Source organism: Carassius auratus, chromosome 2, assembly GCF_003368295.1.
Source record: "Carassius auratus strain Wakin chromosome 2, ASM336829v1, whole genome shotgun sequence".
Classification (NCBI taxonomy): Eukaryota; Metazoa; Chordata; class Actinopteri; order Cypriniformes; family Cyprinidae; genus Carassius; species Carassius auratus.
Window position 1 is genome coordinate 7,938,841 of NC_039244.1, and position 12,598 is coordinate 7,951,438.

Consider the following 12,598-nt stretch of genomic DNA (forward strand, 5'->3'; position numbering starts at 1 on the left):
TACACGGCCACTTTGCGTTCGGTGTAGACTGTGCAAGGAGAGATGACCAAGGATGATGGCGAATTATTTGCAGATCATGCATTCAAAAAGGTGGAGGGCATCACGATGCTGTTGCAACATCTTAATGTCTATCAGCCATTGGTTATGGATGATGGCATCGTCTACTGGTCCTACCCCTAACAGGTATCCTAATATAAATGCTATTCAAGTTTTGGGAAATAGTCTCCCACAACGATGAAAAAAAAAATGCTTCACTCTCACTCAAGGGAGCTACAAAATATTCTACTCCAGGCACCATGAACTGAACATGTGGTGTGTATTTCTGCAAGAATGTTCAAACAGAGCTGTTTAGAAGAGAAACTCACGAAATGCAGAAGAGGATCAACAATAAATGTGGTTCATATTGCCAGCCTGTCCAATCCTGGAGGCCTGTGCAAGCCAAGTGTGTGGGTCACATTGTACAAGAACAAAGAACATTAGTCATTAACAATTATGGGGTCAGCACCAAGGGGACAGAAAAAAAGGTTATGATTGGAGCCAGTGGAGGATGAGGAAAAGCCAGCTTTAATGCAGATGAAAAGCAGGGGACGTGAATTCCCCACAACAAAATGTCATAAGCTCTCAGACGCAAGTCTGTACTAATGTGATTAGCTGCTCATGTCTGTGATTACATAAAAACGCTTTATGGATATTAACAAGACATAGTGCCCCAACAACTATCATCTCAGAAGCTGTACAGAGGCTCTTGCATGGAGAAGATTCTTGACAATGCAGCAGCTGGTTGAAAATGTGCAATGTGGATGTTTTCTCACTGCATGGTAAAGATTTGTTATGTGTTCACAGAGTCCAGGAAAAATTGTGATAAGTGAAAGGATATGCAGTAAAGTCCAAAAGTCTGAGATCACTAGTGAAAAAAGAAAAATAAGACGCACTGAGTGTACAAGTTTGGTCACCAGATATTACATTTGCCTAAATAAATTAATCAATTACACATTAAACTAATAATTTTAAATGCAATAAGTGAATTTAAGCTTCACAAAATGAATAAAATAATAAATATTACAAAGTTGAGATCTGCTAAACATCACATTTAACACTGATATGAAATTAAAAAACAATTTATTTATTTTTTATTTTTTTTTTATATTTACTTCAAGTGAGCCTTAAATTAATACAAAGGCAAACTAAATGTACAAAGTTTATAAATGTAAATGTAAAAATAAATCAAATTAACATCAAATCAAATATCCAAACACATTGGAATGCATTGTTGACCGTGTGATGCAGGCTGGTCCTGCAGGCTTCAATCTTGTCTTGACGATGAGCTCATTCTCACAGCATCAATATTATAAGGTGTAAGGGTGCTTTCACACCTGCCTCATTTACTATGTTGTTTTCAAACTGCATCCACGCTTCATTATAGAAATGTATTGTTTGCATATTATGGTGTATACAAACAATGTAATAGATTATGGCCAGGGACAAAACCAGCCTGCACAGTCGTCTCTCCATAGTTGTGTTGTCTCCGTGTTGTTTGCTGGCTTTTCCTCTTATGTTGGAATTTTCCCGCAGGTAAATTCTGACCAATCGAAAAGCAGTTTAGGAAATATGTCATGGCCAGTGAGTGATGTGGATGTTGTAACGTGACTGCATTTTGGTTAGTTTCAACTGGTTCAGACCAAAGCAATCAGTGTGGTGTGAAAAAGAACCAAAAAAGCTGAAAAATTTTACAATGTATAATTGTTTGCCCTTGGTTCAGACCAAATGAACCGAACTAGAGATGTGAAAGCACTCTTAGTGTCATTGGAGGATGACATACTCGCACGTATGATGGTTCAAAAAGCTTTTACGGCTGCCCTTCAGTCAAGGACACTGGATGATCTTGTCATCAGATGACAGCACTGTATCCTGGCCACAGCTGAGAGTTTGGGGACCTGGCTCCGGCCCAGCGATCGACCGCCGTAATTAAGCTATTAATCTAACATCATTAACCTCCACTGACCAGTAATTAATTGCTGTGATATTGCCGTTCTGCCTTATGCAAACCTCTCTCTCACGCTCTCTCTGTTTCTCCTTTTTGCAGTCTCTCCTCTGGTGTTCTCTGTTGGTCAGTGAAGGATCACAGCTGGGGACTAACAAAATTACCTTGCAAGTGCCACTAGATTGAGGATATGGTTACTTTTAATTAAAAAGAATCAATTTCTATTCCTGTCAATTTCACTCAGTGACCATATGGACACTTGGAAACAATCCGATTTGCCGCCTACCACCCATTCAGCCCTGCCCTGCCCAAAGGGAAAACAACAGCTAACTTGATTGATTTATAGAGGAGGTTTTCTACATAGCGCTGCAAGATAAAATGTAAAGGATCCTCATTTTTAAGCGTTTCACAATAACTAAGGGCTCCTCTAACATTAGGTCATTTGTGTGGGTTGTCATTTAAACACAGACAAGATTACATTTTGTACCAAATATAAAGAATCAGCTCGCCTGGGTGGAATATTTATTTATTACTCAAAACCTATTGCCATTAGACAGCAGGGAGTGATGGGACAGGAAAAGGATTGATATATGGACAGATGGCTGCAAACTGCCTTTCAAAACATAAAGAGACATACAGCATAAGAAAACTTCCACTGCAACTGGAAAACAAAAAGTAGTCTGACAAGTTCAGCTAAATCAAATAAATGCAGCAAAACCTTGAAGAATCCTTGTATTAGCACATTTTGAGCAGCAACCTTTAGAAATGCTTTATGAAGGCCTGTAGATCTACTGTAGGAAGACATTATACAACTCTAAAAGTAGGCCTATAGTTCCCAACAGTGTGTGTGACTAAAATTTTAGATGAACTACTAACTGAACAACAATTTTCAGTAGCGCGATCATTGTTTATTTTAACCAAAATAGCTTTTCATGTAACATACTGGAAGCTATTTTTCTTATACTAAAAAACTTTTTTTTACTCTGTACTGCATGTACAGGTTTACAGTCGAGAGATTCAAGGTAATGCTCAAACGCTCACCTACTTTGTCTGCACCCTCTCTCAAATGAAGCATTGGGAGCTCCAATTCATTTTAGTGTATGGCTTCATTTTATGAACTGGTTCAAAACTATGATACACAATTCATTTCAGTCTCTACACGGATGCCTCTGTAGTTACGTATGTCTTCTTTTTTGTACTGGTATAAAAGTAATGCTCGTTTTCATTAAATATCTTGTGCTCTTTTCAGGGCTTGAAAGATAAATGCTAGCTAGCGAGACAGACTAGAAATCTGCCACTTTCAATTTCAGCTTACTTCTTGACAAAACTTCAGATCTGCAGTTTATCATTTTAGACAGTTACTAATTAGTTCACTTCTTTCAGCTGAGAGAAAGACCACTTCTTAAAAACCAAAATGGCTGACAGGACTGTTATGTAAACCGTAGACAGCATGTCTGGAGGAAGCAGTTTTGAAGAAGACCCCAATCGAGCAATCTGGGTGGCTTTAAATCACACAAATGAGACATAACCACCTAAACAAGGCTGGAGCAATAGCCCTCAGTCTGCTCGCTGGAGCTCCTGTACAGTCTGAGTAATCTTGACTTCTTTGAGCATTCAGAATAAGAAAGTGCCTTAATTTTTCATCCGGCTGATTTAGCTAGGCTCTGTTCCCATGGTGATCAACGTTGGCGACGCCCCACCCTGCAGTTCTGGCTCCACTGCCCTATAATTCAGAGCATTGCAAAGCCAGTTATTTAAAGTTTAGCAACTCAAACCTCTCTGATTACAGACAACACCACAAAAAGACCATTCGCGGTAGTTTAACCTCCCCTCTATTTTGAAAGTTTTATTTTTTGAATATCTACAAAGTATTTATAGAAGCGTCACTATAAAGCAGTATCACAATAGGATTTAGATCTAGTCTGAAACCTTAAGTATAATCAAATCTAGAGCAAAGCTCCTGGAGACTCGTTCTCAAACCATCAACATCACCTACAGCAGCTGGTCTACAGCAGCGTGTGATGACACTAATGAGGGTGCTGTGTTAATGCGCAAGACATGAACATGCAGAACACTAAACAAAAACACAAAACTCAAGACAAGAATAAGCTAAGAGGTGTAAAGTTTGATGACAGTGTGACAGCGACTGTCTTTATTCAGGTTAGGCGTGAAATCAACATGAAATGGTGTTCATAACCTGTTTTACTTTCATAATGTGATGTTTTTCATTGGGATGCACTGATATTTTTCCATTATCAGATGACAGTAAAGCTAATTTGAATATAAAAAGACGACAAAAAACCATGCACAATGGAATATCCAATGTCAGCCAATACGATAAATGTCCTCATTAGATTATTCTTCAAATTAGTAATGAAGAATAACTGATATACTGTGCAACTGTACTCACTATTCTGTTTGTTTAAAAAAAATTGTAATAAAATCTAGCTTCATGTACTGTGTAAGGCTAACTGCCTCAATTACTGTACATATAGCTGTTTTTTTGTTGGATTAATTGCTTCTGTTGTCCTTATTTGTAAATCGCTTTGGATAAAAGCATCCGCTAAATGATTCAAACTTTTAAGTGAGCATTTCCCATCAAATGTTTAATTCGTCTAATGACGCTTCATTTGACGATGTTCCAGATTCGAAACACTTGAAATACTAAAGTTATTCTTTACGTGTTTGAAATCTAGTCAGAGTTACTTTACATCAGAGATCGTTTCGAAGAAGTCTTCATTGAGAAAGCAGAGACAAGATTTTCAATCACAAAGGCTTCGCGGCTTTGAAAGTGGCAAAAGGAGTCAAGAGAAGAAGCTTCAAGGTTACTCTTATGCTAGCACCACCTCTGAGCAGCTGAAAGATTTAAAGGTTAAACGACCTAAGTGAAAAAGAAAGACTGCGAGCGAGCCGATGCGACAGAGAGGCCTAATGGAATTACATCAGCCTTGTGACAGCGGTGCAGATGGGTCACATGGAGAATTAAATGGCTCTCTGACCCATGTCAGAACTGAGCCTTGACCCCGCTCGACCGGTGGCACCCACAACATTGCCGAGTCACTCACGGTGCATCTCAGCAATCCGCACACTCACTCACAAGTACAGTAAAGCAGAGTGGCCAACGAGAACCGCCTTCTGATCAATGTCTACATTGAAATGCATCGCTCATCTAAACGCCACGGAAAGTTCAGGTGAATGGTTTGTTTGAATTTTGGGTTCATATCGTGCCATGTGAGTGAAGCATTGATGTGTTCGTTCATGCCTGCAAACAATTCCACAATGCAATGCACTTCCAACTTCACAAGGTACAGGAATAAGCACAGGAAAAATGACTAGTCAGGTGAGGCATTGTACTTACTGTCTGCCTGAGAGGAGAACTGCACGCAGCTCAGCAGTAGCAGAAGAGGAAGCCCGATGGACAGGAGGGACACGGGAGTGCAAATATTAGGCACCATGTTCCAGTTTGGCACTGCTCCCCCTCGGTCCCCGCTCTGCTCTCGCAGCTGGCACGCAATCATAGACTAAAACCTGAGGAACACAGAGACAAACACAGGTTAGCATTTGATTCAAGGTAGGACAACCAGGAATGTACAGTATTGGCTGTGGGCGTGATAAATTGAATGGTCTGTCTAGGGGCAGCGGGGTTAATGAGGTAAGTAAATGCTCTTTTATCAAAGTAAACTAAACCCATAATCTGCTGCCGGTTTGCTAAGTATCAAAGGGACAGAAGAGAATTGGGAATTCCTTATAACCGACCGCCACTAAAGGTGCCCATTAAGTGGCTCTGTACAGATGCCTCCAGATCTCTTGGAGTGTGGCGGTAATACTGTATAGCCCCCCACACACACACACACACACACACACAGTTCCCTATGGATGAATGCTGGTTTAAATCAGAGCTCGCAATAACTGAGGTCTATACAACTGAAAGAACATGGGGGAAGTTATGTTGAAACTGCAGCTTGTCCGTCGAGTTAAGCTGCACAAATTTAAAGTAGCCTAATTAAATTTGTCACCCTAACTTTTTTTCCCTAGCGGTTTCTGACTAAAAGTCACAAAATGCATTGAAGAACGATGTGCTATGGGTAAACTCATAGACAATAAAGGATTGTGAATGTATTGCATTACTTTAAAAAGTGTTCGTTGTAATAAATCTCAAATTAAATGTTTAAAGTAAATCTGAAATTTTTTTTTTTTTTTATCTCGTCATGGCTTTAAGAAGTACATCAAATTTGATATGTTGACTAAATACTAAAGCATGATAAGCAAGTTTTTATAATTTTAACTGTAATGCGCCATTCAGTGTTACATTTAAAGTTAATATACTTTAAATGCACTAAATATTTAAATACATCACATACAGGTTTCAATGGACATGACATTAAAATATTTTTGCCAGTATACTTCAAAGACAATAGAAGGAATTATCAAATTACTGTACATATGAAGATATACTTAAGTGGATCAAAAAGTACTCTAAAGTTCAGCTAATTGGAGAAATTTCAATTATAATTCATTTTAATTTAACTGCAGTTCACATGCAATTAAGTGTCCGTCTGCCACTTTGACATCGATGCGTTCACTTGTCTCATCTTATCCATTTAATAATTTTCACAGTGTGAGTGGCCAGTGGTTTTAACAAGCAAGAATGTCAAAAGGACAGAGGAAGTGTTGACTAACCAATTATCAATACACTGACTTCGGATGCATGCTTGATGCGTGCAGATACGCCAGGCTGCTGTGTTTGTGAGATGGTGCCAAAAGAAACAATGAACAAACAGATCCAAACAGGGAGGTGTTTAAAGAGTGTTTATTTTTTTCATCCAAAAGGCATTTTGTTAATCTTGCTTGACAAGAGGGTTTGTGTTCTAAAATAACAAGAGGCGAAGTACATGTTGAGTCATAGCTTGGTTATACCAAAACACCTGGAGGGGCCCCAGCACTCCGGCAATCATTCTAGTAATAAGCTTCCCTACCTGATGGAGGCATATCAAAAAAAAAAAAAAAAAAAAAAAGAGCAGTTGATTAGGTCACCAACCAAGAGGGAAAAAGGGAGACATGACCCACATTTGAAAAACACTAGTAGGATTCATTTTAAAACCTGCCTGCCAATCATAGAGTTCTTACACCAGTCCTGACTTGTTTGTTCAGGTCGGGGTTATGGAGAGAACGAGTAAATAAACTGATAAAAAGCACAATAGCAGAGTGGGAAAATTATATATATATATCAGGTGAGATTTACCCAAGGAACAGTATATATTGCACAACAAACCCAGATCACACAGCCATCAAACTCATAACGCTACTTAAAAGTCACGGTTTTGTTTTAGATAACTTATATATATAAGCAAAGGTTCATTACTCCTGCCTCTGCAGACAATCTCATCAGTCTGAACGTCCCAGGAATCTCGTCTTAGGTCTGCTGTGTTCCTAGCATCAAGGATAAATAAACACTTCTCTCCTTGTCACTTTTTAGGCACATCTCCTTCCAACCACTCTGACACCAGTGATTGCTTTTCCCTTAATGGCCCATCCAGAGATAAAGACAACAGGAGATCTATGGCAGGGCCTTGTGTAGACAACCTATTTGACGTCTTTAGGGAAGATAAAGCTTCCAACAAGATCTTTGGAAGCTTTATCTAAGAAAATTGTCTGAAACCATACACAGCATGTGCTAGAGCTCCTGGTTTAGCCTGCTCTGTGATTTAGACTACAGCAATGATCTTCAAGTTTAATCTTTTATACTTTGGCAAGTTTATAAAATATACTGTATGACCCAATAGGAAGTCCAAGATAACTTTGAGAGCAAGCAGGAGACGGTAAATCTGATTAAACCAAATTAAAGTGGAAGGTAAGCAAATTACTTGGTGCTATACTTCATGTAGGAGACGGTTTCTCTTGACGTAGAGGTCTGCACTGCAAAACAACAACCATCATTTCATAAACCTTTTGATAAACATTTCTTTTCACTGACAAAGTGGCAACATCTTGCAAAGGTTAACTGTGGAAATAATGCAAAAAAACAAACAAATGACCATTTAATTAAGAAAATGCTTGTGAAAAAATACACCATCACACTGCCAGGATGGTTGCCAGGCTATTGTTATGCGGTTGCTACAGTGTTCTGCATAGTTGCTTACAGGCCAGTGTGAAGGAAACATATTTCATCATCCAACAACATTCTGGGTCACTCCTTTCACTGTTCAACTGTTCAACATTTTGAAAAATAAATTTTACTAGTTTAATTTTTACATTTTTAGATTAAACAGTACAAAATGCTACTATCGGCACATTCGTAATAGTGAATCTTTTTTTTTTCTACTTGACCACTAGAATATCTCCAGATCCACTGGTGTATCATGCTTGACTTTTAAATCCTTTCACTGCATGTTTATATCTCCATTAAAATGATTTGATTACATTAAACTATTACCTCAAGTACAGTGTGATGGAATCTAATATGACTCGATAAAAAATAAATGAATAGGCCTGGAGTATTGACATGCCAACAGTACACGTGAGACATATAAGAAGCCATCTTTAAAGTCTCTTTTGTAAGAAGATGACCAAATTTTCCCATCAGTCCTTTGTGATGATGTGAGCCTGCAATCACATTTGACTCTTAGATAGATGGCATCAGATATGGTGACAGCTTATAGACATAACAGGGAGATTTAATATCTTATTTTGAAGATTACCAAAAGGCTTCTCATTCCTTCCTGCAGCCACAAATCAATCGCAGAGTAAATCAACAGAAATTAGATGTACTACACACACAGCCAAACACACCCTGAAGATAGCTTGATGTGGAATTCGCTGTTGAGTTATTGATGTCACAGCATGAAGCAAAAGTGGAAATGTATTGTGCAAAGGGGATTTGTGAACAAAAATAATAATAATTTACCTGTCTAATGACAATGCCAAATATGACCCAAAATACATGACCTTGCAGAGTGGGGTTTGATGTGATGTGATAGTGGATAAATACTAAAGACTTATGAACAAAAGCAACCTGAGATTGGACTCTGAAGTAGGAGTATGTGTTGTTAGCTAATTAGCAAATTAGCACATTTTATTCCAAGAGATAAAAAGGCAACTACATCCTTGAATTACAACAGGTTATTTTTGCTAAAGGCTACAAAGAATCTCAGGAGTTGAACACAAACGATCTCAAAGTCGACAGGACTATGTACACAACACAAAGAAACACAATGCCTCTGAATCCCCCACAGCCTCAGTTTACCCTCAACATTAGCACCAGTGCTCAATCCACACACAAACAAACAGAAGACATGTCAACAGAGACCTGTGACACCTGAATCAATACTGCCGGAAACTAGATAAGCAATCTCGACAATGAAACACTTAATTAGAACTATTGCCTCTTAAAAATGGAATTTGAGATTTAAGTCGTTTTTTTATGTGATGAAGTGGAGAATCTTCACAAAATCTGTTAGAAACAAATCTGGACTCATGATTAAACCCAAAATCAACAGAAAGTAGAAATAAATTATATTTTGCTAAATAAAATTCATTCTTTTTTTTTGATATTGTTAAGCAATGCGACTCATCCAAATGACTGTCATTGGCCAAAAGTTCAAGCTGGTCAATAAATTACAATATTCCTTGAGCAAAAAAAAAAAAGGCATTGTGGGAGATTAAAACAATCATTTTATCAGGAATGGTGTCAATAGAAAGGGATATTTCACTTGTGGAGAATCATCAACACAACATCCTCCATCACTTTTAAAGACACAGCATGAGAGCAAACTATCTGAAAATTAAGACCTAATCAATCTTCAGACTAGTGACTTTAAAGAGAGCAGTAGAGACTGGTATAAAGCCTGATGTTAGCTACTACAAACGCAGGTGGCTTTGTTCAAGACTCTAGGCCAGCCCTGAAACACAACCCTTTGTAGAAATTCAGGTGGGGTGAGAATTTGTTTTTCTGAATACTGAATACAAGAATATTGGTTTTACGGTGAAGGTTTGGTAAAAAAAAAAACACTCTTGAATATGTGTGGTCTTCCTCGATTTGACTAGAAGGGATGCAAGACTTATTGTCTTCTGAGGGTGTAAGTCCTACACCGTGTTCAGACAAAGATGGAATTAACTGTAGGAGGCCTGTTAGCATACACTGCACCAATTTTTAGTAGGGGAGCATTCTAAAAGATGAAAACAGGAAGATCGCCATGGGAAAACAGGTTAACATGGGAGTCATTATCTCCTCTAATTATGCATTAAATAAGGCAAATGAGATTTTACAGGTACAACTCATCCATTTACACAGCTGGATATCAAGATCGGCAGTGGAGAAACTCTTTATCAGGTTTTAGGTTGACTCAAGGACTGGCAAACGAGCAAATCTCATGATCGCACAGTCATTCATCCCGCAACCTACGCCAAACTTCTGCTTCCTGCCGTTCAAGTCCTACAGGTGTGCATAAGCTGTGGTCTCAGCTCGCTGTGGGGTCCGCTGCCTCTCTCTGGTTCCATCTCTAACCTCAACAACAGACAGCTGTGGCAGATGGAGCCATATCCCCGTCGCTCTCGTGAGGCTCCGGATTTAAAATGTAAAAGAGCAAGCAGCGATAGGGAGGAGGGAGAGGCGATGTCACAGGGCAGCAGACGTCATGGACGGCTGCCATGAGACCGCAAGGCTAATTCAAGCACTAACAGACTTCCCATCCAAGACAAACCAACAAACCGCAGGCTGGCGAGGTTGCAGGGGACAGAATTTAAATGAGGCCCGGCTACCAAGAAGCTGGCAGATCAGACCTTATATGGGTTATTAGCTGCCTTTCTGAAGAGAATCCAACATGGAGGCAAGCTGGGCAGCTCCATTAGCATTCAGGGGTGAATCATACAAACCTGTAGCGTTGCCTCCAAATAGTGAAAGCGACAGGTAAGGGAATGTGTTCTGTTCTCTTATTTCATGCAGATGAAGTCATTCGTTTCTCGCACTCCAACTTGGCAGTGGTTTTAACTAACAGGCCAGAGCACAGTGAAGCTGAGAGGAAGAAGAGAGGGATTAGCCTGATAGTTGCTTTTCACTGAAACTCTCCACAGCATAAAGGGTTTCTCCGACAGCTTGTGACTCACTTTGACCGCGACAGGCAAATTACCCAGGGTTTCACTTGAAAGGAACGAGATCAAAAGAGCCACCATGGCCTCCATCTCCAAAGTAGAGTCAATGTGCTTTTCTGCAAAATGGGTTTATACTGCCACACTGTTTCCCCTCCTATCAGTGCTATATAGAAACTGAAGGACCACTTTGAGACCAAAGGCAAAACCTCTCACTCAAATTATAATAACAGCTCTAAACAGATACCAAAAGAACAACCTGTCAATTGAATTAGAGCTGATGCACTCTAAAAGAAGTCAGTTGTAAATGAGGAACAACAGTACAGGTCAAGATCAATCAATATACCACTAAAATGTGCACTTTGTTGACAAGACAAGCCACTGAACCACAAACACACCTACTAATAACTTTGAGGTGCACATGTACATTAGTGATGGGACACAAAGGTCAACTACCATGACTATTTGGAGAACCCTAACCCTAAATTTGTTCTTAGTGCGCATCACCACTGCTCCTTAAGTTAAAAATACTTTTTCAGTCCTGTTCCACATTGTTTGGCTCAGGGCTGTCCAATCTGGTAACTATCCTGCAGAGTTTAGATTCTGTTAATCAGGATCTTCAAGCATGTTAGAAACTTCCAGGCCAGTGTGTTGGGGCAGAGAGGAAACCTCAGCAGGACACTGGCCCTCCATGAGCAGGTTTGGACAGCCCTGGTCACTCTGTTTTTGAAAATAAAAATTCCAGTCATGAAAATCCAAATAATCCACAGTAATTACACTGGACAAATAGATTTTAAAAAATATGTAATTCTTCATCAGTAAGCACCTCAAAGACAGATTCTGTTAAATATTTCACCTAGAAGACCTCAGTGTTGTCAGCAAAGGGATGACCATCTGTTTAGTTGACAACCGACATCTGACAACATCTTCCCTATTTTCAGTTTGAGATGCTGTGAATCTTGTGGGTAAAGACTTTTTCACATCTCAGCCATTGCCTGGCAAAAATAGAAATCCTTCCATCTGCTTGGCCGAGACATGTCGGCACTGTAATGTGTCGCATGAAATAGATTGTCCGGAACCTGACATAAAATCCATCTTGTTTAGGTCATCTATCTACTGCTTCGCTATCTATCTCCCGCGTTTTTCAACACTGTCTAGAGCTCCTTTTCCCACTTGGTGCTCTTCGATTTTCACCCTTCTGCACTCAGTGCTACATACACCCCCCCCCCCCCCCCCTGCTGTGGCTGCAGGGTGGATGTACTGTACCTGCAGCAAAAAAAAACTGTTTTCAGACTATCAATTACCTCTTCAACAGACATGCAATGTTGGCTCCCATCTCAAACAGGTTCTGCAGCTCCGCCAACAGAACAACATGCACAGACACATGCTAAAGCACACACAGTTCACGAGAAACACCCACGTTTACTTATGAACAACATGCAGTACACATCACTGCACTATTTACACATAATGCATGTAAAAAAAGGTATGACACTCCACATTATAAAAAATAAATGAAGAATTGTGAGCTAA

At 39.4% G+C, this 12,598-nt stretch overlaps 1 protein-coding gene across 23 annotated transcripts in view; it reads right to left on the minus strand.

Annotated features, from left to right (window-relative positions):
- The window catches only part of LOC113114728 (receptor-type tyrosine-protein phosphatase F-like), a 215,764-nt gene that overhangs the window by 112,827 nt on the left and 90,339 nt on the right, over positions 1 to 12,598 (minus strand). For all 23 annotated transcript variants that reach the window (XM_026281725.1, XM_026281699.1, XM_026281721.1 and 20 more), the window contains exon 2: positions 5,340 to 5,509. In XM_026281725.1, the coding sequence (XP_026137510.1) occupies positions 5,340 to 5,499 (160 nt within the window). In that variant the 5' untranslated portion in view covers positions 5,500 to 5,509. The remainder of the gene's footprint in view (positions 1 to 5,339; positions 5,510 to 12,598) is intronic.